Source organism: Neltuma alba, unplaced genomic scaffold, assembly GCF_004799145.2.
Source record: "Neltuma alba isolate B1F8T4 unplaced genomic scaffold, ASM479914v2 tig00011062_pilon, whole genome shotgun sequence".
NCBI lineage: Eukaryota > Viridiplantae > Streptophyta > Magnoliopsida > Fabales > Fabaceae > Neltuma > Neltuma alba.
Window position 1 is genome coordinate 12,633 of NW_021635805.1, and position 25,458 is coordinate 38,090.

The 25,458-nt window shown below is 32.8% G+C and overlaps 1 protein-coding gene and 1 long non-coding RNA gene across 4 annotated transcripts; both read left to right on the forward strand.

Annotated features, from left to right (window-relative positions):
- The first annotated feature begins 1,384 nt into the window (after positions 1 to 1,384).
- On the forward strand, positions 1,385 to 4,541 carry LOC114760979 (uncharacterized). 3 transcript variants are annotated; one of them, XR_003742108.1, is made up of 3 exons: positions 1,385 to 1,780; positions 2,997 to 3,067; positions 4,089 to 4,541. It is a non-coding gene; the product is annotated as an uncharacterized LOC114760979 (long non-coding RNA). The 3 variants fall into 3 exon arrangements; XR_003742107.1 differs by having other exon boundaries at positions 1,385 to 1,650; XR_003742106.1 differs by lacking the exon at positions 1,385 to 1,780 and having other exon boundaries at positions 2,907 to 3,067.
- Positions 4,542 to 21,879: 17,338 nt separating this feature from the next.
- LOC114760978 (uncharacterized) lies at positions 21,880 to 22,881 on the forward strand. Its single transcript, XM_028950295.1, has one exon. It carries the CDS (start codon positions 21,880 to 21,882, stop codon positions 22,879 to 22,881), a length of 1,002 nt encoding a protein of 333 aa, XP_028806128.1.
- Positions 22,882 to 25,458: the final 2,577 nt, after the last annotated feature.

A 25,458-nucleotide genomic window follows, 5' to 3' on the forward strand; every position in this document is an offset into this window, starting at 1 on the left:
ATTGGAATTTTAGATCTAATGGTGTGAGGGAAAAAGAGGATAGTGGAGAGGAAGAGGATGGGAAAAGAAGTGGAGAGAATCCAAATCCATCTTTCCACTGAGGGTGTCCTAAAATTAATGTCAAATCCAAAAATCCTCCAGATTGCTTCACATGGAGACTGATATCAGACATCATAGTACATTTTTATTTCATCGTACGCGTGCACCACGTCTGTTCCCGATGAGGAAGAATTTTGCATAAAAAGCTGTTGTTGCTCGATGATGGCCCTTGTTAACATATTTAAATAAATATTTGATTGACTCTCCTTTGCATCTCTCAACATTGATATGTGCCTGGTACTTTAAAAGCAGATATGCATTATAAGGTATGACTTCTATTAACCAATGGGATGCCATTTTTCAGAATTTCAAGACCATTGTTAGGTCTTCTGTAACGGGGATATCCATCTTCATGTATGATAGCAGAAGAACTGAAGCTTCGTGGATCATATTTAGTGCATTCACCATTAGACATACCAAGTGAGTTACGGTTAAGTATGCCACAAGGACCATGCATCATAAAGTTGCCAACAACATCGTATAACAAAAGGTTCTCTTCCTTGTCGGGTATTTCAGCACTGATTACAGCATCAATGTCATCTGAAGTAGCAATTTTATAATCATTGGCCAAGAACAATATGATGTGTGCATGAGGCAAGCCTCACTTCTAAAACTCAATTGTAATGCTGCATTGAAACACAAAAATAATTTTTACGAAGGGTGCTAACCATTAAAAATATAAAACATTGGATTATTTTATTCTCATGACAAAAAATGGAATAATATAAATAATGTGAATCTTTTATTCAGATTACTAACCTACCTTAACGGGGCCGAATAATTGCCCTTCTCTCAGGTACACGGGAGACAATATTTGGTTAGTCCTACAATTTCTGATCGTTTATTTTCAAGTTCCCTAGTTATTTCTGGCCACTTTGGATTACAAGTAAAGGTGATAAAAAGGTCAGGATATCCAGCCCGCATACAAATTATCATAGCATCTGGGTAATTTCCCAGTGTACACCGTGCTCCTCTAGTAAACAATGATGGTACGCCATTGCAACAAAATACACTATTTACCTCCCTAATTCTTGTCTGTTTTCAAAAACAGAGGGAAAAAAATCATTATTCTAGTCTATTTTTCAAAATGGAGGAGAAAATAAATATAATCTCGTCTATTTATACAAAACAATATTCTCGTCTCTTTTATATGAACAGAAGAGAATAACAAGTTACATCTTGTCTGTTTCAAAAAAAAACAAGGCGAGAAGTAACTTTTTTTTTTTATTTTTTTATTTAGTCCTCCAGATTCAGGTCTCTGCCATTTCTCCTCTTTTCCCCTAGCTTGGATATCGCATCGACGCTCTCCCCCTCAGCACACATACCTCGCAAAACCTCTCTCCCTTTACACCTTCTTCTCGGCACATACACACACTCAACAATCTGTTCCCTAAATCCTCCATTTCTCCTATTTTCTTCTTTGCTCGACTACCCTGTAACTTGAACGCACGACGGCTTTATCTTCTTCACGAGATGGACCTAGAGGATGACACGGTGATTTTGGGCTTGATTTGTGATAAGTTCAAAAACTCCTTTTGCTGCTGATTCTAGGTAGCATATGCGTTGATCCTCCATTCTTCTATTTTCTTCTTTGCTGGATTGCCTTCGAACCTGACTCCCTTCTAACCTGGAAGCATGACGGCTTCATCATCTTTACGAGACGCACCTAGAGGATGGCATGGTGATTTTAGGCTTGACTTGTGACATTGTTTCTATAAAAACTCCTCTTCTCCCTGATTTTGTGTAGCATATGCATGTTGTGTAGATGCGTTGATTGAAATGGTTTACTTTATGTTGTGTTCTTGTGTTCAATTTAATTCCTGGTAAAAAATCATAAACATTGATGTTCAAAAGAGATCTTTGGGCAAAGGATTTAAAGATTACAAAACTTGGTAAACTCGTTTAATGTTAATGTACACAAGGTGTTTGTGAAAATGTGTGAGAGAGGAATTTCATACCCTTTCTTTCTTTTTTAACTTTCATGAGTATCAATTCCGTCTTATCTTTTCTCACCGTAGCTCATTTTACTTGTACTTCTTTATGGTATTAGTTATATCCTGGGGTTTTTCAGAGTAGTCTTATGCATCCTTGTGCATGTAATGCTAAAGTAAAGTTTTTGTGAGGATTGAATTTAAATTATCTTATTCTAAAAAGTAATTGTATCATATCGTTCTTCCTGGATTTTGAACTAGACTGTAAGTGAGCTACAAATGGATGGTAAACTTTTTGGACGATGCTGATCAGATGGGTTAGTATTGATCAATTATTATGCAAATTTATCATCAAATATATGTACGGTGTCAGACTTAGCTTCCTCACTTAGTTGATTATTTTATAGTATCTGTTATTCATTAGAATGTATCAATGCCTAGGCCTACTTCAGAATTGGAAGATCAATGATTCAAGACTAATATTGTATTTTAATAATAACAAGAAAAAAATTGTTTGTATGACCCACCATGACTAATCAGGCTAGATTATTAGAAAGTGATTGTCCAACCTTGTTCAAAAGTGTTGGACTCTTAAATTAGTTTCTTCCTTCTTTTTTTCAGAGCATAGAGCACTCAATGGAGTCAATTCATATTCTGTGATGTGAAGATTAAGTTCTTATCCTTTCTTAACCATGTGATTGATGTGTGTCATTAAGTAATCTATTTTTAACATGTTCATGAACTTTCTTTGGAAGGGTTGGGTTGAGCCTTGTTCATTAGAAGTATGGGAATCAACATAAGTTTTGTTTGAACATTCTTAAAATTGCTTTTAGACTTGCATTGAGAAGTATGGCAATCAAAGGAGGTTTGCTTTTATCCATCCCCACAATACTTTATTCTTTAATTTTTATAGTTGCTTGTCTTGACTATAAACCATCTGGTTTATTTCTATAATTGTTTATGCAGGGGAGAGTTTGGGAAATGGGTAGCCTTTATTGCTGTCGTCTTACGGCTTTTCTTTTTGAGACATTTCCCTGGTAATTCTATATTTATCACTCATTAATCATTGAAGAATTTCTCATTACAAAATAGTGCCACTTGATTATCTTGCATTTTATTGTTAATCATGAATACAATTGACCCTATTCAGGAGGTTAAAAACGTGGCAGCTCTCAAAGAATGAATTCAAAGAATGATATATTCTATTCACACAGTCAAACAATTACCTGTTAGAACTTGTTGGCACCACATTTTTTCTTAGAAGTACCAAAAGCTTCAAAATATGATTTCACTTGTGTTGGTATAGTTTACTTGTATTGTGGTTTTACTTGTGTTAGATACTTTTATGTTATTTTAGTATGATTTGACATTATTATTGTGACTTTTGAGTACTTATAACACTTGTTATTAATGTGCATATATGTGTGTTGTGATTTGGATTATTATGTCTTCATTAATAATTCTTTTTGAGGAGGTACTTGTGTAATGCTAATAAGGCTTTTTTTTTTTTTGGGGACTGGAAGTGATTTAAGATGTGATTTAAAATTTTAAATTACTTCCAATCCAACAAAAAATGCCTCTTTTTTTTTTTAACTTTAAATGTGACTTTTACATCTATTTTTTAAAACAAAAGTTAAAAAAGGGCCTTTTCTTCTGTCTGTTTTTAAAACAGACATAAAAAGTTGACACTTTTTATGTCTGTTTTAAAAACATACATGAGAAGTCCTACTTTTCACGTCTGTTCAAAACAGAAATAAATGAGAAAAGACCTATTATATCCCTTCTTTTTATATCCCCTGAAAAATGGACGTAAAAAGTCCTCCAAAACAAAGTTAAAAAGTGTTTTTTAGTGGTAGTGTAGTATAACCCATTTGTTTGAATAAAAGTTGATAAGATTCAATCATCATATATGCATCAACAATCAATTGTTGGAATAACTTGGCTCCTCATAATATGGTTGAAAACTCATTGTCCCTAGATTGGATGTTGTAAGCAAAATATTCTTGTATTGATACAATTTTATTGCCAACCTGAAGATTTCTTTTTATCTGTGCATAGGGTATGCCTTCTCTATATCCACCCTTACCTAATGGAAACAATAATGGATATTGTAGTGGAAGGAAATCAGGATGAGTTTCCTTGATCTTGTGTAGTTGCCCTCACTTATACGGAACTTCTATGTCCCTGCCACAATTTGAATCTCCAATATCTCCAACAATAAGTGCAGCTACTTCATTTTGTGCCAAGGCATATTATACTAACATGTGCCAGTTCCTTATTTATGTATGAGCTTAATTCTTATCTCGTCTTTCATTTTTGTTGATGAAATCACGAGCTATGCGGAAAGTTCGAACCAAACGGTTGTGTCTGTCCAGCATATTTTGAACAGTGTGCACAATATCAATATCCACTCGTGGCATAGTGCCATCCTATGTACTGAAACAAATTAAAAAGCAATGCATATTGCACATAGTCAGTTTATAATAAAGCTGAATATATTCATGGACTCAATAAACAAGCCAAAGATATAGAATTTACTTGACATTACCTGACAACAGATAGTCTAGGAGGCATCCCATCAAGAAGAAGAATACTACCAATAATATGCGTGTTTTGGCTACCTATTCTAAACACATATGGCTCATGACCATCGTTGATCTCACAATCAACCCTTGCGCCCGTAGGAGTAAAGGTGAACATGGAGTTAAACATCCTAATATTGCTTTGGAAATACTTGCTCTTTGAAGTAATAGTAGTGTTCTTAGTTCTGCAGGCTGTTCCTTTGGAGGTGCAAGTTTAACTTTTACTTTTCCTTGTAGACAAAACATGCTAAAACTGGGATTTCTATCATTATAATGCTTCGCCAGTCTTTCATTATACCATCTCCTCGCATTGCGATATCAACACTTATATGCCGGGTCCCAATACCATGATATTGAGGTAAAGATGGAATAAAACACGCATTAAGGCTTCGCCCAAGTCAGACTATAATGGAAATGGCACTAATAGAAATAAAGGGCAAATCACGCGATCTTATATGATATAATAATTTAAAAACCTGATATTATAAATCAATAAACTACATTATTATATCATATCAGTTATATGATATAATAATGATTTTCTGGCTAGAAAAAGTTATAATAAGGATTAAAAAATGAGAGAAATGCAATTTTATTTTATGTGTTTGTTATTTTCAGTTTAAATATTACTACCATAAGTTTGGACTGAAGTTGATTAAATTGAAAAATCATATGTTTAAGTGATAATTTTATCATATAATTTTATCAAAAAATTAGAATGCTTGAATGGTTATTATATTATATGATCATCTAATTATATCGTATCGTATGTGAATAACCTAGGAACATGAAAACCTGTGTCAGTTTTTTAAACGTTTTGTATTTTTATTAGAAAGAAATATTTATCTGTAGAAATTTATTTAACATAACATACAAAATGATATTTAAAAAATGTACTATTTAACTATATACCAAAATTATTTAAATTTGTCCATATATGTGTGTCTGTATATGTGCCCTTGCACTCGTGCGCGCGCCCGCACATACGCGACTGCTCATGTTGAGAACGAATGTGCATAATCATGCCACCATCTCAAAATTTCTTCCAATTAAAATTGATTGTGTAGTTTATAAATTATTATTAAATTTGTGCTCACCATTATTCTCTAATACACTATAGATATTTTAATAATCTTTCAATATTTAACAAAAGATAAGAATTATTTTTCCTTAAAAAAATGGCATTCAATTTAAAGACTATAAAGATTATATTATTTTATCGTATTACTTATACGATATTGATGATTAGTTGATATTATATGTTTTTTCATAAAATCGAAGTAAGATTTGATACTGTATTGTTTTACCCATGAGATAAATTATTAATTTAAAGACATTAAAATACCGTTAGCAATAAAAGAATTATGAACTTAGCGAAGTAACTTATATATATATTTACATATTTTAAACTGTCTTAAATTATATGTAAGAATTTTAAAGAGGCACATACACACGCATACCTATTTATAGATACACACCAGACACGTTACTGGATGATGAACTGGGCCGAAGACCTCAAATATTTCCACGAACTGAAGGTCTATTAACACATTGTGGTCGATCAAAACCTGCTAAATTGCCTGTCATCATCATCAGTATAAAGTTCAATTTAATTTTCAAAGTGAAAGTCATAAAAAACTGGTCTAATATATGCATTATAGGGATCTAAAGATAGCATTGGTGACTGGACACTCAAGCGAGAACAATGCACCAGTAATTTGACGTGGTCTAGTAACTTGAGTTTGTCGACGTACCTCAATTCGAAATGCTCTTGCTAATCATTAGTTTGTAATATGAAATATTAGGTTATAATATTAGTTATCGAAATAGTAAGATAATGACATTAAAAAAAACGTCAATTAATTAGCCTCAATAATTTTCTTCTGAACAATTGCCTTTTGCCCCAAGAACGCTGTCATATTTACCATCTGGTTGCATTCTATGGATACTTGACTGATTATCATTTTCTTCCATATTCTATTGCGAATGCTGGTTTTTATCAATGAGTATGATGAAGGGCTAGACTTTTAGGGCACATGCATGTAGCTTCACTGAAGGTAAAACAAATGAGATTATATATCACAATTGGTGGCTATGGGAGAATTTGACAGCTTACCCTGTAACATTCCATTTTTTTTCCTTTATCTTATGATAGGATTTAAGTTATATGGTTATGAGATTAGTTAATATTATTAGAATTAAATCTTATTGAATAACTTGAAAATTATAATTTCAGTAATATATAAATGATATATATAAGAAAAATAAAAATAAAAAATATATATACATATTATATTATATTTTATTATTATTATATATAATATAATATATTATAACAGTGGGTGGCACGTGGCCACCCACTGTTCGGTTGGGGGAAAGGGAGGGTTGATCCCGTGCCCTTTCCCTTAATCTCAAAAAAAAAAAAAAAGGATGAGAATTTGGAGTGAAATAGTGGGTCACGTGGCCCACTATTTGAATTGTTTTTCCCCGCCTTTCATTTGGAGAATCCACACACCCACTTTCTTTTCCACCTCCCTTTTTCCTCCTCCCCTGTTCGTGTTCTTTCTCCGCCGCTGCACAATAGTGAGCGAGAGTGAGTGAGTGTGAGGAATAGAAAGGAGTTTGCTTGGGGATTCTTTTGGGATATTCTGGTAAGTTATTCTCATCCTGTCTTTTTTTATTTACCTTATTCTTTTATTTTCCTTAGCTTATGGCAGAAGAATGAATATTATTTTAGGGCTTGTTAGATTTTTAATTTTTGAGGTTGCTAACTTATTATTAGGATATTAATGGAGCTTATGTGGTTAGAATAAGAGTCTTATGACTTAGACTTTTAGTTAGATGGTTGATTTTAAGCAATATAAGTTAGGGTTTAGTTGGAAAATAGTGATTAGTGTTAATGATGATATTAATTTCGAAATTTATCTCTTAGTTGAGTTCATTTGAGGTTATATTGAGGATTTAATGCTTGAACTTTGAGGATTGTTGTTGTAATAGTAATGATGATTCTTGGAGAGACTTTAACTAGTAGAAGTTGGGTGTTTGGAGTAAATTGAGAAAAATATTATAAGTTATTGATTCTAATGAATGGGAAATGATTAATGGAAGAAGGGAATAGGATTTTAATAATGATTGAAGGCATAGTTGATATATGGTTATTTTTCTAAGAGTTAAAGTAAGCACTTTTTGGAGATTTTTAGATGATTTGAAGTGATTATTCTTATTAAATAATGTGAATGAGAGAAATAGAGTTGGGAAGTACTAGAAATTATCACTTGGAAGAATAGATGAACTATTATTTTTCCTAAAGATAATTTTTTTAAAAGTAAGCCAATTATGGGGATTTAGTTAATAAACCATTTTAATACTATATTAATTAGTCTTTTTATATTAATATATGTTTATCAATTTATTATTGTAGAGTGAGCTTGGTTTGGGCTCTTGGGTCTTGAATCCTCCTACTTTTAGTTCTTGTGTCAAGAACTTGAGGTAACCACTTTCTAATTTACCTTGTATGCTTGTTGATGTGATTATAAGTATGTGTTGATATTATAAATATTATCAATATGTGTTATGGTGGTTTTTGTATGAAAAGTAATTTATATATCTATATCAAGATTTATGTTTTGATAAATTTATTAGTTAAGTGGGTATGAATTATTTCATCTTATGAATATCTTGTTGATATTGAGCGAATTTGATTATTGAATTTGAGAATACTTTATGGATATTGAATTGTGTGGAATTGGATGGTTGGATTGTGCTGTATTGGTTGTGCTGAAATGTAATTGTGGGAGGTTTGATTATTTATACCACGTGGTATAGCCGCCACTTGGCGCCTAGTGGTTGACATTAACATTCTTAGGGCCCTCGGTATCACCCTTCCTTTGGCCGGGTCAAGGGTCAGCCCAAGGGACATGACACCTTTCCATATTCCAAGGAAAAGGAACCCATGGTCCAATATGAGCTCTGTAACTTTTGGCCGAGTTACACCTCATTATTGGAGAGCTTGGTATAGTCTTGTGAAAGAGACGAATCCTATTACATGTGAATAGCCTATGGGTTCTGTCAGAGGTTACAAGGAGGTTATAAGGATAGTTGAGGAAGTTCTGTGCATGCAAGTTACTTTTTGAATTATTATATGTTGTTTTCTGTAAAGATGTTTCACTTATATGTTATTTGAAATTGTACTTTGCCTGCTTAACTATCTTGTAATCACTCCCTGTATACTTGATGAATTGGAATTGTGGTTACTGGGTCAATTTGACTCACCTCGTGGTTATTTAACATTTTTCAGGTGAGGGTTCAGGTGTTGGTCCCAAGGGGAAGGTGTCCGAGGCTTGAGTTTTCCTTTCCACTCTGTATAGCCTCTGTTTTGGTATACATGATTTGATTGATGTATATTGCCAAACTTTAGGGCCTTTTTGTTATACTTAACATAATCATAGCCTTTTTGCTGCATTCTAGACTTGTACTATTGGGTGGAGCCCTTTTTGGACATATATGATTGTTATTTTGATTGCAATTGATAATGGGCAGTAGTGGTAGTTATTTTGGTGGACTTCAAATGCCCTAGCCCATTTACAAGTGGTCTTAATTGTATTTGAGATTTCAGAGTATTGCTGATGGATTTGATATATACATGAAAAATCAAATGTTGATCCTTTCTTATTTGATTAACTATCTTTACTATTCTAGAATAGTAGCTACTGTTCTGTTAAAGATTTGAATTGTTATTGACTATGTTAGATTCTATTTGATTAGGTTTGTCCTTCTTATCATGATTAGCCTTTTAAAGTAATCATCGTTTTGAAAATGTTTATTTACCATGAATTACGGGGGTTGTTACATATCCAATATATGGGAACATGCAACACGCGACAAACACTTGAAATGAATGGTAGGAAGATTAGAGCAAATAGTCTAAATATACATTGCGTCATATTTATTATAAGCACAAAGCTATATCACATCATATTTTATATAATATTATTTTATTGTAGCTACAATAATATACTAAATATAAGACGTGATGATATATAACATTGTTATTGCTGACAAAAGAAAAAGACATATTATATTATGGCATTATTTTCTATTATACTTAAGATATTATACTATGTATTTCGATTATAATAATAAGAATAACTATTTTCATAATAATATGAAACAACAATATTTAAGAAATTTCACTTTTTCAAATTAAGTTGGGGATGTGGAGATTTTAACTAAATCTTGGTGCAATCCCGTGTGAAATGGCCCATCTTCTGGTAGGCCTAACATTTGACCTTCTTCAGGTCAAATTTATTCTTCTTACCTCCCTTCTTGCTTTTCTTCTTGAACTGCTTCTCTTTTTTTTTTTTTTGAACTTGGAGTCTCCTTTCTTTTCCTTGTGAAATTTCTTGCCTTTCTTGAAACCAAGCTTCGACATAAAAGGACCTACACCTTGTACCCTCAGTGTAATGGGTCTAGCTAGAGGACTTCTATACCTCCAAACCACTCATCTTCTAACTCAAAATGTTTGGCCATATCATTACAAGTGACAATACACCTATTATGGGTGAGGTTAACCTTCATGTATTCCTAGCTAGAAGAAAACGACCTTATTATGACTTAAACTTGCTGTTTATCAATGAGGTCTACCCAGTATCTTTGAATTCCCTTATCATGTTGGACATTTTCATCATATACTACTTCATAGGAGTGTTTGCCTTAAGCTTCTAGGTATTGAACTTAATCATCAACCTTCTAAGCTTAGTCATGACATCCCACTGAGCTTGTCCTTTAAGTCCGTCCATCTGGCTTGAGCAATATCATACCTTTTGAGCTCACACATGAGATTATCAGCCATGGTGCTTAATAAAGTGATTCTAGCAATGGTATTTTTTTTCTTTCAGGCTTGGAAGAGCTCTTGATCTCTTCGATGCTAAGCCCTATTTCCAACTTCAGGTTCTTTTATCAGGATAGTCATGGACTCTAAAGCCTCTTGTTTCTCTAAGATGCATGACACCTTTCAATATCAAATATCCTAGTTGTTCCCATTAAGTTTTTCACTTTATTCAATTTAGCTATGATGTTTTTTGCCATTTTCAAAGCTATAACAAAGCTATTCCACATTAAAAGCTTATTCCCTATACAAGAACCAAAAAAATTGAAGGATATTTAAATGATTATGTCACACCCCAACTTTGAAGGTGACTAACACAGAATATGAGAGACCTCACATTACTAAGCCTAAATATATAGACAATTGTTTAACCAATATTTTTAAGGTAATCATAAATGGGGGCATCTTATTAAACAAAACATTCATATACTTACTCATGTTGTAATTCAAAATATAATGCTATTTGTAGAAATTTTCGGCAGAATCTCCACTGTGAATTAGACTTCTCGAAAATTCTACAACAGCCTGCAAGTTCCAAGCAATATTTGGAGCTCTACTCATTGTCACTAATATATATATATATAACTACATTCCCAAAATAACCTAAAAGAGAAGGACCTAACCATAGATTACGTGGAGCATCTAATTCTAAAAGTAAAGACATAAATGTACCTTGATGTTAACATTAGCTAACAGTTACTCAGAATAAATTCACAAGTTCTAGATCTTCAATGAGGCTCTTCATTGCTCAGTTGGGGGTACAGGTCAGTGGTACTACCTGAAGTCAACAAAAGAATCTACCAGTGAATAACATCTCATTGATAATATTTACTAAAGTAATAACAAGTGAATTCAATAAAATTAAATTTTTCTTTAAATGACTATATGGCAAAGAATTAAAATTTTCTACAGTATACAATCTTAAATTAAAAGATAAATGTATACTCAACCTCATTAAACAATTAAATCCAAATATGTACTAGGATAGCTTGTTACACAAAAATATTATAAAATAGCATTTCTTAAACACTAATCTTTTTATAGGGCTTCAACAGAACAGAATAGCAAGCGCAGCTTGAAGCCACGAATACAAGCGTGGACACATAGTCCATAAGGGTAAATAACCAATCAAGCACGGCCAAAGCTACAAAACAAGCACCAGAACGATGTCCACAAATATCAAGCAAGCTCAAACTTACCATGGCGCGACAAGGACTAACAGTGCTACTGTTAGTGACCAGTGTCTTGTATCCAGTCCCTTTAAAAAAATGCACAAGCATGCATGGAATCAATTTTATTACTAACAACTAGAGGAATATATATTTATATATATATATTTTATTTCCACTAATGAATCCTTTAAGGAATATTTTATAGTAGATGATCCTAGCATGAAGATTTTTAAATAATATTTTCAAAACTCCTTTTCAAATTCCAAGTACAAATATTTATTAAAAACAAAAATGCAGATCAACAAAATTGAAAGTAGAACTTTGAATTAGCATTCAAGAAGAGAAAATATTCCTTCAAACAATAAAACATTAAAACATTAAATAAGTAAAATTGACAAATGATAAAATTTAAATTAAATCACCTTAATAGACCGTTTAAAGAAGCCAATAGATTATTTAAATTAATAACAAATAGTAAAAGCCTACTTTTTTATTTTTTAAAAAAAAATTATAACAATGGGTTATTCACTCACCTGTTGTGCTCCCAAAATATAACTCATTCCAATTTGCACATGCTTGAGTTATGCTCACTCCTCAATTCTCTAGTGTCCTGAAACAAAACATTATTAATACCCCATTTATAACTTATAAAAATTCCAAAATATTTCATTTAAACATTTATATACTATATCACATTGGCCCTTCATTTTATCATTACACCAACCATTACATTCCTTGCATTATATAAAAAAAACCAGCCTTTTAAGACTAGCTTAAACTTATATACATCTAAATCATTTATCAACAATCTCTTACAGCTCAAAAATATCCAAAGATTAGCATAATAGTCGGCAAGCATAACATATAAATTATAATTCACTTGTTTCCCAATAACAACAATGTAAAACTCCAACCTTCAAATTTTCTACCCACAAGAGCAATCAACTCTTATTTCCTTCATGTATCTCCTGAAAACCAAAGTTTAATCATAATTAATCCAAAATAATATCTATCTTGCTCTTTTCCATCAAAATGTTATATGAACACCTATCAAGAAATTCTTTTGCTCATGTAGACATTTTATCAAACACCCCACAGGCACTCAACATTGTTTTGTGAAACAAGAATCCGCACAAAAATTTTCTCAAGTTTCCTTCTTAACTAAATTCATCTCATAGACCAAAATAAACAGCACCCAACGATTTCAAGCCTCAAATAATATTTGCAAGCAAGCACCATAAATCACCTCGTTAACAATATATAAAATCCTTCCTCTTCAATATGCTTTGTTTAAGACAACCCCCAAATTTCCTTCTTTCTTAAAAAAAAAATCTGTAGTTGAGAAAGGAGGAGGAGAAGTAGAGCTCAAAATGCCCTGTAACCATACACCTTAGCAATCATAATCTTCCCCCCCCCCCCACATTCACAAGGCCAACAGGAAGAAGAAAATGGAAGAAAGAAGGGGGGAAATGGCAGCAAAGAGAGATCTAAAGTACCCAAAAATCAGAAACCCTTTTTTCCCCCTCTCCTCTAATTCGGCTATGGCACCAATTAAGGAGGAGGAAGAAGAAAGGCACAAACTGAAAAATAAAGAAGGAAAAGAAGATGACAGTATTAGCTGAGAGAAGAAGAACAATAAAACAGACCATGAACGAAGAAGATGGTAGTAGTGGTGAATGTTGGTGACAATGAAACCAGACAAAAGTGGAGGATAATAGGTTTTAGTTCCAAGATTGAGAAGCTTCCTCTACCCTTGTCCCCTTCCTCTTTCTTTTTTGTTTTTTTGCTGAAGAAGAAATGGCATTGTAAGGTATTTGATGTCATATTTTGATTTATTAATATCTCTCTTTTTTTTAGTATTTAAGAACTTTTATAAAACTGAAAAAAAAACAAAATTCTTGGTATTCGAACTTAGGACCTCTCACCTTTTAGCACCCTTCACTGCCCAACCATCTCCCACATCCTTTTTTGTACTTAAATTATAACAATTTATATATAACTATTATTTAATTGGCTATAAAAGTTTTTAGGTTATTACAGATTATATATAGTATTAGCACAATATACAATGTCTTGTACTTATATTATTCCTAACTAGAAAATAATGATAATGATAGGTTCACAATTAGGAGTGTATGCTTATACCTCCCATCACACAGAATCTAGCATCATCGTTCGATTCCATTAAGAATTTAAAATACAAGTACTTTACATTAAAAAACATTATATAACTTTTAGAAGACTTATATCCTGAAAGCTCCCACTTAAGAAAGATATGTTAACAAATGACAAAAACATCAAACAAATTTGCGTGTAAGTCAAGTTATAACATTAAAAGCATTACAAAAAACTATGTTTCTTCATACAAAAACCAAAAAATAAGAAACATCATATAAAAAATTTCAAATGTCTATGCAAAAATTGATGAGAGCCTTTCTAAGCTTGGGTGATTTGATGTGATTCTCAATTGCTCTATTTACAATGCAAACTCAAGTATAGCTTTAACTTCTTCACAAAACATCATCATGATATTGGCATAGAAGCTAATGCTTTTATTGTTATACATACTTATAACCTATCTTTTAAGAACTCCATTTATGTCCCTGATGATTTTAATTCTTCTCACATCGTACTCTGCTATCTTCTTCCCAATGCAAGAGTGACAATTTGATTTACTTCTTTATCTTCTTCAAGAGGTTCATAAAGATAGGAAGTTACTGATTCTAGTCTAGAATCAGAATAAACTTCTTGGAGTTCTTTCATGAGACCATGCTCATGAATATCCTCTTCCTTAGGATCTTCATCCAGATCCTCCTTAGGGTCCATCTCTATGTCCTCCTCAATGTCCATCTTTAGATCCTCTTTCTCCGAGTTCACTTCAAGATCCATCTCAGGGTTCTCCTCCTCTAGGTCTATCTCCGCGTCCTCTCTGGGATCCATCTCAAGGTCCTCCTCTGGATCCATCTCTGGCTCCTCCTCAGAGTCATCACTTGATAGTTTATAGTATAGAAGCACACCATCTATGTATTTTGCACTCAATGAACCATAAGAATGACTTTCAATGTTGAATGAAACCTCTTGCTTCATTTTTACTTAAAATTTTTTTTGAATCAATATTTAATTTTTAAAAATTTTTAAAACATAAAAATCATTATAAGGACCAAGAAAAGGTCAAAAATAAATCCTAGATTGCCTTTCAAAATAGGCAAATCATATACTATGATCAAGATCATAAATTTAGGGGTTTTTAGAAACAAACCGCACCTCAAATAGAACTCTCATGTGTCTACACGCGTCTTGGGAAGAACAAACCCTAGAAAAATAGAAAATTTTGTTGAAGTCCACTCTCATCAATGGCTTTTGTATGTCACGTGCCATTGTGGATGTTGTTGCCAGTGACATACGCTGTACCACTGGCCTCCACACGTAGCCACCGTTCAGGAGAAGGTGGCCACATGGTTATTTGATCTGCCATATGGCAGTTCTAGCCCTCCCTTCCCCTTTTTTTTTTGAATTTCATTTTTTTTGCCAGTAGTTTTGGGCTATTTGTTTATAAAACAATTTTAGGCCTCACAAATAAAATTGGGCCAATGAATTTGTTTTAACTAGACCTACCTTCTCATATATATATATATATATATATATATATATATATATAACACTATACACCAAAATGGCATTTCTTAGGCTACTATTCATCATCTTCAATCTTCAACCTTCATCCGGGTTAATCCGACTAGGTAGTCAAGATGGGTCGGGTATGTTGGACTCAAAACTTCTCTCCCTAATATCTTCACCGTTCGAAGTCTAATTTTTGAGTTCTTGACATTATTTTTTGTTTGTGTTTTTTTTGAGCTCTACACAATAGAATAATTTTTGAAACCTAAAAATGTAATTCTCAAAACACTCAGAATGAAAACTAAACCCCCTAAAAGAGGTTCTCACATATTATGAGTTTCATGCCTAAAAGTCTATTTTTTTAGCTTTTTTTTTTTGTTGATATTTTCAATTGCTTTCTTACATTTCTTTTACTTATTACTGGCATATAATAATAGGAAATAAACAAACTATAAAAAAAAGTCATGTTTCAAGTTCCACGGAGGCGGCAAAAACAACACAGATGCATTTACACTTACAAGTATAATTTACAGATAATAATTATGCTAGAAATAAAAGAGAGGATTTAGATAATATTGAGAGCAAATCGCATATATGGGAATTGAAATATCCTTCCTTAAACTCCTTTTAGTGCACATTGAGAAGCATTACGGTTCAAACAGATCATAAAAGAAGCCTATATATTAAAAGCTTAAAATTTTATTTTCAGGTTACTATTCATTGGTGAATTCCAGATTTGCCATCCAATTTTGAAAATTCATAACTAATTCTAGAAAAATCACATTGAGTTAGTTCAAAATTATATTTGAAGATCTTTTAATTCTCTATAAGAAAAAATATAAATATAGTCTTAACCATTACCAAGTCTTATAGTTAATTTGTTAAAGTTTACTATTTATTTGGTAAAAACTATACTTTCTAATTTCTTTGTCCTAACTTTGAGTAGTAAAAACTCTTAGCACACACATCTATTTTAAGTGATCTGATCTGCTACTTGTTTTAAAGCTCAAAACTTATATTTTATGGGTAGATTCTATCATTTGGCTCACTTCTACTCTGTCACAATTTTGTGGCTCATTTAGGGATAATTTATCCCCCTTCTTATATTAATAATCATAATTAATTCTTTACATGCATGTAACCTCTCCAACAATCCATGTATTAGTTCCATATAGAATTATAATAAATCACATGTGCCAATTACATCATTCATCAATACATAATATCAATGGTGTGCTCATATATTCGTACATTAACCAAGAGAGGAAATCAACACATTTGAACGATAACCCTTTTCTTTCAAATCTTCTCTTCTTTTTTGATGCCAACTTTTGTGTTCCTCTCTTGCACATTATTAGCTATTATAATTAGTTAAGAGAGGATGAGATTTGGGAGAATCTTAGTAACAAATATTGCTATTAATGCGTGAAAAATGGATATAACTTTATGATATGCTTACTTGATCTAGCATATGCTTACTTATAACATATTCTCATCCTCAATGTTTCATATTAACATGTATGGCCATGAAAAACATAAAAAAAACAGAGTATTATACTTGCACACCATTGATATTTAAATAACCACCATTAAAAATACTTTCCACGGCGATTTTCCTAATAACCGCCGCGGAAAGTTTTAAAATAACCCTACACAGCATGTTCGGTTTCTCTCATTTTCACTTTCGTTTTAGTTGTGTTGTGGTCCCCTTTTGTCCCACCACCAAAAAACTTCCATTACTGGCCATTCGCCTTACTCTCCCATCGTTTAAACTCCTCCATTTAGCTTGTGGTGTCTTGCCGCCGTTTGAACGCTCCTCTTTTCACATTTGAATCATCTCTACTTTGTGAATATCCTCTTCTTTCATTTTTTTTTCAATTTTTCTTAGTTTCTTGAATGTTTTGACCATAAAAATCTGTTGTATTTCAAATGGGTTTGTTAGTTTTACATTGTGGTTGGCTTGTATTGTTGATTTTGTGTTTTTTATGTCCTTGAACCGTTGATTGGTGGACATTTGGTGTGAGAAAACCTCAATTCCTTCCTATATACTGTATTAAAAACATGTTTAAATGTTTGAAGTTGATTAGTTTTAAAGTTTTTTATTTTTTTTAATAATTTTTTGATATTTATTTCGAATTTTTGGTAGTTTTTTTGTAATAAATAATCTGTTTAGTATTTTGTGATTTTTTTTGTTATGAACTTTGATTGATGGTAAAGTGTTGTTTAAAATTTCATTACAAATGAATATCATTTGTGTTTCCGTTTTGGATTTAGAAGTTTTAGCTTTAAGAATCTTTATTCACGAATTGGTTTGAAATTGAATTTTTATTTTTGTTTTATTTGTTATATTTCTTCAAATTTATTATGTTGAAATATATTATGAAGAAATAGTTTTTTTTTGTTGATTGAAATAATTTTTGTTTAACTATTTCACAAAACTTATATTTGTTTGATTTTTTTTATTTCATTAAGATTTCGTTCATTCACTATACATATACTAATTTTTAAGAAATTACTTAATATAATTTTTAAAAATAATTATATATTTTACTTTTTTATTATAATATATTTAATAAGATAAATAAGGGTTGAGAAAATTTTAATTTTGATTAAAAATTGAGTTTTTTTTCTTCTAATTTGGTGTTTAATTTGTACATAGTTGTTAAGGGGAAATTTTGTCAAACATGGATAAGCCTGTTACTTTCAAGATGCTGTTGGGGATTGTGGGTTCAGATATAACATACGACTACACCGTTGACAAGAAGGATTTTGTTCAGTTCCTCAACTTTGAGGAGCTTGATATAGTCTTCATGCAGCTCGTTATTTTGAAAGTTACAATACGTTTTCTTATTTCATGTTATACTTTATGCATGTCCTAATGTTTCTTATTTGAACAACAGGCATTTTACTCAAATCTATCAGAATGAAGGACTTAAAGGAACATATTGATTTATGTGTCCTCAAAGGGTGCAGAAAGAGCTTTATACTGTGGAAGCGAGGTCAATCTACATGATGACCACAATGACTCAGACCAAAAAGCCAACATATTTTGTACCTTACGTGGAAGGGTAAGTGTATTATTTTATTTGAGATACATAAGTTATATGTGTAGGATTATAATTAACATGGTTTGTCTTTTGCAGTTATCATTGGACTCTAATTGTTTGTGCCCCTTTTGATAACAAAGTTTACTGGTTTGATTCACTCTGTGGAAGTCCATCTAAAGAAACCATAGATGTCATCGACACGTTAGTTTATGTTTATATATTTATTACGTGTGAAATTTATAAAAAAACACTCTAATATCATTTTCTTTTATACTATTGATAGGGCTTTTCATGGTTTCAATGTTATTGCGATTAAACAAAATAGACAACTACCAACATGGATTATCCCAAAGGTATGTTGTTTGAATTAAATATATACTTTTAAACCTTTTTAGATGAATTAAAGTTAATGTTTATAATCAATAATGTCTAATATTCAATTTTATATTTTATTTTGTTAGTACCGTTGTCAACAAGGACATGTTGAATGTGGATATTATGTCATCTACTGTATGAATGACATCATTGAGACAGGAGTGACTGAGAAATTAAACGAGGTAAAGATAAGTTACGTTGCATGACATTCTTCAATTCATTTCACATTTTTGATCAAGTTTACTATGTTATTTTTTATTAACAGGTATTTCAAAAGACTACGCCATATCTTATGGATGACATCAACTTGATGAGGGACACTTTGTTAACAATATTGATATAAAATATTGAAACTTTCAAATAGTTAGGTCATTCCCCAAAAAATTCATTGTTAGATATTTTCTCTTGGTTTCCTCCTATACATGTTCATTATTTCTATTGTAAAGACAGAAGTAGTTACTTTTCTTTTTAAGATGCTGGTTCTCTTGGTTCCTATATGTGTTCTTTGGTCTTAGGTTCCCCGTAGTTCTCTTGGTTCTCTATTCTTGCTTTGTATAAAAGAAACTTCAATGCTTGCTGTATATATTAACTAACTAATTGATTACTTGTTCATATGGTCTTGTTTTACATATTCTGCACTGCCTGTATTTATTTGGAACTGTAAACTACAGGGTGGTAAAAAGAAAATCACGCAAAATTTTAAAAAAAATAAATAAATTTTAACGGCGGTTATGTAAGAAACCATGGTGGAAAGTTAGATTTCCATGGCGGTTACATAAAAAACCATCATGGAAAGTTATCTTTCAACGACGGTTTAATTAAAACCACTATTGAGATTTTACTTTCCATGACGGTTTTATGTAACCGCCGTGGAAATCTAACTTTCCACTGTGGTTTCTTACATAACTGCCGTGGAATTTTAACTTTCCACGGTGGTTTTTTACGTAACCGCCGTGTTTTGTTTACCTTTTAATGTCGACTGTATCAACTTCACCTTCAAAACTGCAGTGAAAAACCACTATTAACCGCCATTAAAAGCCTTTTTTCTGGCAATGTAGGAGGGAAGGGTATTTATTAAAAGTTGCTTAAATCCTAACCCTTGATCTTGTGTTTGTGTGGTGTGTTCTTGGCCATTCATTTAATCTCTTTGCCATGTGTCCCTTGTCTTTTTTATTCTTACTACCTAGATCTCTTAGATGTGCCCTACATTCAATAGAAATACTACCTCATAGGACACATCACATGCCGTTTATCACACATATGAAGAAAACATGATATTTTATTACTTAATTCCATTCTTCCAAACTTGACCCTTAACAAAATGTATTATTCTACATGGAATGGAAAACCGGACCGGACCGGCCGGTTTGGACCGGAAACCGGTGAACCGGTCGGAAAACCGGTTCGGTTGAACGTATGAACCGGGTTCAATTTGAACCGGTGTGGACCGGACCAAACTGGGGTGAACCGGAAACGAACCGGTTGACCCGACGGTTCAGTGGGTCATACCGGTTGTTTTTAAAAAAACAATATCTGCGACAAAACGACATCATTTCTTTGTAAAAATCCACTTTGGCTGACTGATGGCGGCGTGGCGCACGACCCCCTACCCTGTCGCTTCAGGTTCAAGCATCAGCCTTCAGAGCCTACTCCTCTTCCCTCTGTTTTCCTTATGGTTTCCCTCTCAGTTCTCTTTCCCTCCTTCTCTCCCCGATAAACCCATTTTTTGCCCTAGCTTCCCTCTTGTTTACCCTACCGGCAAGCCATTTCTTCTTGCATTTTCAGAGTTGGTGGTAGTTTCGCCATGGCTCATTCATGACTGGTCGGTGTTGACGGAAACAGAGTGCGTTCCGCGTTCTCGTTGATGGAGTTCAACCGCTGTTCAGAGTTCCGCCACCGTTCAGAGCTCCCTCTTGTTTACTCTGTCGCCATTTCTTCTTGCATTTTCAGAGTTCAGAGCTGTGGCTCATTCATGACTGGTTCGCGTTGACGGAGGCAGCGTGGGTTCCGCGTTCAGAGTTCAACCATCGTTCAAACTTCAGAACTCCGACGCCGCTGTTCTGGTTTGCAATTTTTTTTTAAGATTGTGAATGTGGTTTCAATTGGTTCTGTTAGAATTTAAAGTTTTGATTCATCGATTGTGAATTTGTGATTACCGTTCTGTTTGTTTCAATCGTGAGCACCATTGCTTTCCTTTTCTTTCTGCTTGGGCCTGATGAGATCTGAGAAGTAGAGGTAATGGGAGAATCAAGCAATGTAATAGTAATACTCAGAAGCAAAAATTCTGAGTATTACCTCACACGGCTGTATTGTCTATTCGGTTTATTATAGCTTTGATAGTTTCATCTCATCAGATTCACCTTACCTCACACAGCTGTATTGTCTATTCGGTTTATTGGCAAAAATTCTTCAATGGTTTATCTAACTTTATAGTTTATAGTTTAGAATTTTTCATTTACTGCGGTATACTTGTTGCTCTGATTTGGATTATTAATTGCTGTGGCTTTACTCTGACTCTGTTTTATTATTTCATCCCTAATTTGTAGCTTTTGTTAGATTATTTGGGCTGATTATTGATCATGGATGATACAAATACCGAAAGAAATGAGAATTTGAATTCCACGTCTAGTTTTGGTTCTGGTTCTGTCAACAATAATCCCAGAAATGAGAATCCGAACCTCACTTCCAGTGCCACCAATAATCCGAACAGCACTGCACCCTCATTTGGACCTGGTAAAACTGATCTTGCATGGGCATATGTTTCCCTTAAGAAAGAGGGGAAAGTAAATGTCTTTACCTGTCTATTTTGTGCATCAAGCTATAGAGGAGGTGGGATAAATAGAATGAAACAACATTTAGCTGGTGTCTCTGGTCAAGTTTCTTCTTGTAAAAAAGTTTCTCATGATGTACGTGCCAGAATGAAAGAATCTTTGGTAGAAGGGTCAAAGAAAAAACCTGTTAAACATGTAGAAGATGACACTGAAACTAGGGAAATTGAGGAACTGGTTGATTCACCTCCACTTAGAATAGGCATTGAAAGTAGTGGCAACAAGAGAAAAGCTCTTGAAGTTGGGAGGGTTGACAATTATTTTGCTCCTAGGACATCTCCTGGTTCCCAACCAAGCCTCAAGAGTGTAGTCAACTAAAGAAGCACAATATAATGCCAAGATGGTTATTGCTCAATGGGCTATTGTTAATTGTATTCCATTTAATGCATTGGATTGTCCTCTTTTTCAAAAAGTTGTTGATGCTATTGCTGCAATTGGCCCTGGTTTTAAAGCCCCTAATGCTTATGATTTTAGAGTTAACTTGTTGAAAGATTGGAAGAAGGAATGTCAGTTACTGATTGAGATTCATCGTGTAAAATGGAAAGAAAATGGTTGTACACTCATGGCTGATGGTTGGATTGATGTTAGACAAAGAACTTTGATTAATTTCTTAGTCTATTCCATACATGGTATGGTATTTGTGAAATCAATTGATGCTTCAAATGTAGTTGAGGATGCTAAAACTTTACTCTCATTATTTTGTGAAGTTATTGAGCGGGTTGGTCCTGAAAATCTAGTTCATGTGGTGACTGACAATGCTGCTAACTATGTGGCATGTGGTAAACTGATTAAAGAGAAATATAAAACTATTTATTGGTCACCTTGTGTAGCTCATTGCTTGAATCTTGTCTTGAGAGATATTGCTTCTATGCCTCATGTGTCAAATCTTGCAACAAAGGCATCTAAAATCACTATATTTGCATATAATCATACAATCTTCTTGTCATGGCTAAGGAAAAGACCGGGTTGGAAGGAAATTGTTCACCCTGGTGCAACAAGGTTTGCAACTACATTCATTACCTTGCATAGCATATATTTGCACAAGCATGATTTACAAGCATTGGCTATTGATAAACATTTTGTGGATCACAAATTGGCAAGAACTGAAGCTGGAAGAACTTTCAGTGCAATTGTATTAGACAATCGGTTCTGGAATGAATGTTATCAAGTGGTGAAGATTGTGTCTCCACTTATGAGACTTCTGAGGATTGTTGATTCGGATGAAAAACCCTCGTTGCCTTATGTCTATGAAGGGATGCAAAGGGCTAAAAATGGAATCAAGGACATCTTTCAAAGGAATAAGGAGCTATACAAGCCTTACACTAACATTATTCAAGCTTGATGGGACAAGCATTTGAAGTAAGAACTTTATGCTACAGCTTATATGTTGAATCCTGCATTTTTGTATAATCCAACTTTCATCAAAAAGAACAGATTGCAAAAAGATTTGATTGATGTCTTTGAGTCTTTCTCAAATGAAAATCTTGATTTTTGTACAATGATGCAGCAAGTGTTTATCTACCGTGATCGTAAGGATTCTTTTGATAGATTTTAATGTGAAAAAGCAGCTCAAAAACTAGATCCTCGTAAGTATATTTATATCATGTTTAATAGCACATATTAATACATATTTAATATCAAATATATGAATATAACTAAATATCTTTTATTCTATTATGCATATCAGTGGTGGTCATTTTATGGGAGTTCAATTCCAGAATTGCAACAAGTTGCAATACGTATTCTTAGCCAAACATCTTCTTCTTCTGGATGCGAGAGGAACTGCATCTTATTTGAGCGGATTCATAACAAAAGAAGAAATAGATTGGAACATGAAAGGTTAAATGATCTGGTTTTTACAAACTACAATCTGAGATTAAAAGATAGGTAATATTAAAAATTTTGATTTATGAATGTTTTTATTGAATATTGCTTATTTGCTTTTATTGAATATAGAATTTATTAATGTTGATTTTCTTACATTTTGTCATTGAAGGAATATATTGAACAAGAAGAAGACAAATTATGATCCTATTGATTATGAATCAATTGATAAAGTTGATTTTTGGGTGGTTGAAGATGCAACTCCTGAATTTGATAATCTAGATGAAATAAATTTTGAAAGAGTTGTCAATAATGAAGACATTGCAACTACATCAACTTTTGAGATTGAGAGGCATGATGAAGGTTTGTAATAAATTAATAATCTCTTCTGTTATAGTTTCATTTTTATACAAAAGTGTATAACTATTTTTTCCACATAACCATTAACAATTTAATTATTGTCATGTAGAGGTGATGAAGACATGCATATTCCTGAGCCTCCACCTTTGAATGATGATGATATTACTCCAAGTGCTTGTGCTGGTCCTTCTGTAGCTTCTCCTCCTCCTCCTAGTGTCTCAATGCCTATGGATTTAAATGAAGTTAATGATAACTTTGGTGTGGATAATTATTAGTTGGTTTAGTGATTGAATCATTATAGGTACCAATATATATATCTATTTTGATAGTTTTCTAGGATGAATATTTAGTATTTTGGTGACATGGGATGTCAGTATGACAATGTGATGTTATTTTGTTATGTAAAAAAAGTTAAAACTTCAAAATATATTGTAAATATATGATTATTTTTTGGTAATTTAAGGTATTAAATTGATATTGAATTTTTGGATGGTGTGATAAGAATTTTAATTATTTTTTAATTTTTTTAATTCCTCACCGATATGACTCCGGGTCAACTCCGAGCTGACCCACTAACCCTTGACCCACTGCCTTGACCGGTTCAGTTACTGGTCCGGTTTTCAGTACCTTGTTATTCTATTTATGTCCCTTCACCATTTTGATATTAAAATAAGAAAGAAATTAATAGGAAATTTGTGCAAAATGCAGCCCTTAATTATTCTTCCACCTATTTGGCCATTTTGCACAGTATGAGTACTTTTTTAGGGTCTTGATTTACCGAGTATCATTGGGACATGATCTGGCATTATATATATGCTTGCCATGGAGGAAGAAATGCCTTTCCCTCTACCTTTCATTAAAATATTTAATATTTATTTCGAAGTAAACTTGATCGCATTCTTTCTATCGGTCCAAGACTCTGAGAATATATCTTTGGGTACTAATACTACCTTTTTATCATAGAAAATTTCTCTAACTTTTCTTAAATCAAAAGTTAACCTCTAAACAGTTTATTGTGACTTTCCCCAAATAATATAAAACTAGGCTTTAAATTCTATTAAAGCCAACCTCTTTGCTTCCTAGGGACGAAATTATTTTTAAAATTTGTAAGAATTCTTCAGGTATTCTTCCTCAATTTTCTTCACTTATTTGAGGCCTCCTCATATTTTAAATAATTTAATTTTTGCTCGTAATTAGCCAAAAACCTGGGAATTTCTCAAATTTACTCCAGGGGTATTGTCATCATTTTTGGCCTCATACAGAGCTTGGAACCTCATTCCTATTTTTTTTTGAAATTTCTCTGAAATATTTAGGCCTACTTTCATCTCTGCTCAATTTCCAGCCTGGACTTTTCAAATTTTCATTTAGGTCCTTGCTCGGGTTTAGCTTCAGAAATCGTCTCAATGAGGTTCGTAACACAAGCTTTAGCCTTTAATCATCTCTAATTTCTATACCTGAGCTCTTGAGATTTTATCTAATCGGCTTGTCTCATGGTTCTAGAAAATTCGTACTTTGCGATTTGTTCCTAGGACTTCTCTCATCCTTCTAGGGAACTTTTAGAGCTCCTGCCAAAGGGTCTCTGGTAGCTTACAAATTTTAGGCTAATTCTAGCACTTTTAGGCATAAAATTTAGGATATTATAGGAATCAATTGATAACCTTAAAAAAAAAGAAACACAGAAGCATAAACAAGATAGAGGGGAAAAAATACAAGCCACGAGAAAAGCAGGCTCTAA

What these genes read in the sequence shown, in the direction of transcription:
- LOC114760978 (XM_028950295.1), top strand. Translation starts at nt 21,880, where the DNA reads ATGGTTATTGCTCAATGGGCTATTGTTAATTGTATTCCATTTAATGCA.